Raw genomic sequence first — 2041 nt, forward strand, 5'->3', positions numbered from 1 at the left:
TTAGAAAATGTCAAGAAATCAAGGATTCGTTTTTATTAGCTTTAATAGCATAGGAATAAAGCACGAAATTGAGGAGATGAACTCTGTCCATACTGCAATCAACTGTTATAAACATCACAAGAGATGTCCATTACAAATAGTAGAAAGATAATATCGCTATTTAAATTAGTCAGCCACCAAATGAACACTACAAATCCTCAGTCGATTTAGTAACCAATCACTACTGCCTGTTTCGCTTCATGCAAGAAGGACATTTGTATTGCTTTATATTCTCCGCTTTAGCAGGAGTTATCTTCACACATTTGCCATGGAACCATTGTTCACAAATGTCACAGCCAATCCAGAACTCGTCTGCATCGTAATTTCCACCACAACTTCCACATAGTGTTTCGCTATGTTCATCGTCCTCCTCCTCATAGCTTTCATCTGCCAGTTTGGGGTTGCTTTTCGTCTGACCATCACTAGATCGCTGCAAATAAAGAAAAAGGGAATTGAGCTAAGTCAATTGCAGGTCTAAGAGCAATCAAACATCGTGATCATGGGCAAGCTCAAAAACTATATGAAATCCTTAGGCCATGGGGCAAAAAATACACTGCTTCATCCAAAACTATGTTTAAGAAGTATCAGTACCTATATTTTTTTGTGAAATGTAAATTAATTTCACCTGTGCCTTCACCCAACCTTAGGTTTGCCTCAGGAACAAAAAGAACAGCATCCAGAAAAATTATATATATATAGTGAGACACAGTATGTTCAAGCCTACCCTACCTTTTTGTTAACTCTAGACCTGCTTCCACTATCTGCAGTTGCCTTGTCTTTTACAGGCTTCCTTTCAGTCACAACTTCAAAGACTGTGGGCAGATCATTGATCAGACTGAACAGGCGTTTCCTGAAAGAACAGAAAGAAATATATATATAAATGTATTCTGATAGATCCTCATAATAAATCACAGGCCATAAGTGTGGTTCCTTGTCTGAAAATGCTTATCCCAGAAACAAAATCCGTAATAACATTTAACGACAATTGATGCCAGTAATTCATCTGTAATCAGAAGTTAGCAGTCCTAAATGAAAGCCAAAACTAGCAAAAAACTGCAAATAGGAATCCTCACTAAACACCAAATATCAAAACTTTAGAATGCTTATGTCTTTAATGGTCTCCTGGCTACACATCATGTGATATGCACCGGAGCGAGGAGGTAAAATCATTTTATTGAAGTCATTTCAATGTGTTCAATTTCCTACATACTTCTCCTAAACTGTAATTCAGGGACTGGTCCCAGAATATATTTACTGCTACAAAGTCAATTAGTTCAACTGCAAAAAGCAAACGATATAGATGGTGCCATAAAAAATCATGAGCCTGAAACACTTTCGAAGCTTGTGGTCATAGTGAGATAGATAATTATTGGTATGTTATGGAACAAATTAGATAGAAAGCATTCCTGGACAACATCAGGCATGCATAAATGAAGGAGAATTTTAAACTATGCCATTGCTACTTCCAAGATTCTTTTAACAGACATTTGAAGCTTCTGGTTAGAGTAAGAAAGAAAATTATTGGTATGTTATGGAGCAAATCAGATAGGAAATCCAGTGACAATATCAGATATGCATAAATGAAGGAGAATTTGAGGCTGTGCCATTGCTACTTTCAAGGTAATAATGCATTCATGTATCTTTTCCTCATTAGAAGTTGTATTTCTGCCGCTACAAGCTACCTTCTACCACATGTTTAGACAAAGTATGAACCAACAGAAGGAGAACAAAATAAAGTAAATAGAAGATTTTGATGAGTTTGAGCTGGATACAACTTGAAATTGATCTCTCCAAATACTTGGCTCACTCCATTGCCGCATCTGATAAAGTTCGGTTACCCAGGAGCAAAAAAATATGAATGTGAGGGAGAGTTTCAAATACCTTAATCTGAAATAAAAATTAGCAATTGCCTGAATTTTAAGAGTCAGCCAAATGCAGATATATGTTGATCAATCGAGATCTACTTGCCCTATATCGTAATAACAATGCCCAATCATGGTCC

The 2041-nt window shown here is 36.5% G+C and overlaps 1 protein-coding gene across 1 annotated transcript; it reads right to left on the minus strand.

Annotated features, from left to right (window-relative positions):
* Positions 1-8: 8 nt before the first annotated feature.
* LOC111408107 (PHD finger protein ALFIN-LIKE 1-like) lies at positions 9-984 on the minus strand (the record flags this gene model as incomplete). The annotated part of the gene is made up of 2 exons (XM_023037895.1): positions 9-469; positions 769-984. Coding segments are annotated over 2 exons (465 nt in total), but the record flags the coding sequence as incomplete, so codon positions are not given.
* Between the last annotated feature and the right edge of the window lie 1057 nt (positions 985-2041).

The sequence above is a fragment of the Olea europaea genome, chromosome 13 (genome assembly GCF_002742605.1).
Source record: "Olea europaea var. sylvestris chromosome 13, O_europaea_v1, whole genome shotgun sequence".
Lineage (NCBI taxonomy): Eukaryota > Viridiplantae > Streptophyta > Magnoliopsida > Lamiales > Oleaceae > Olea > Olea europaea.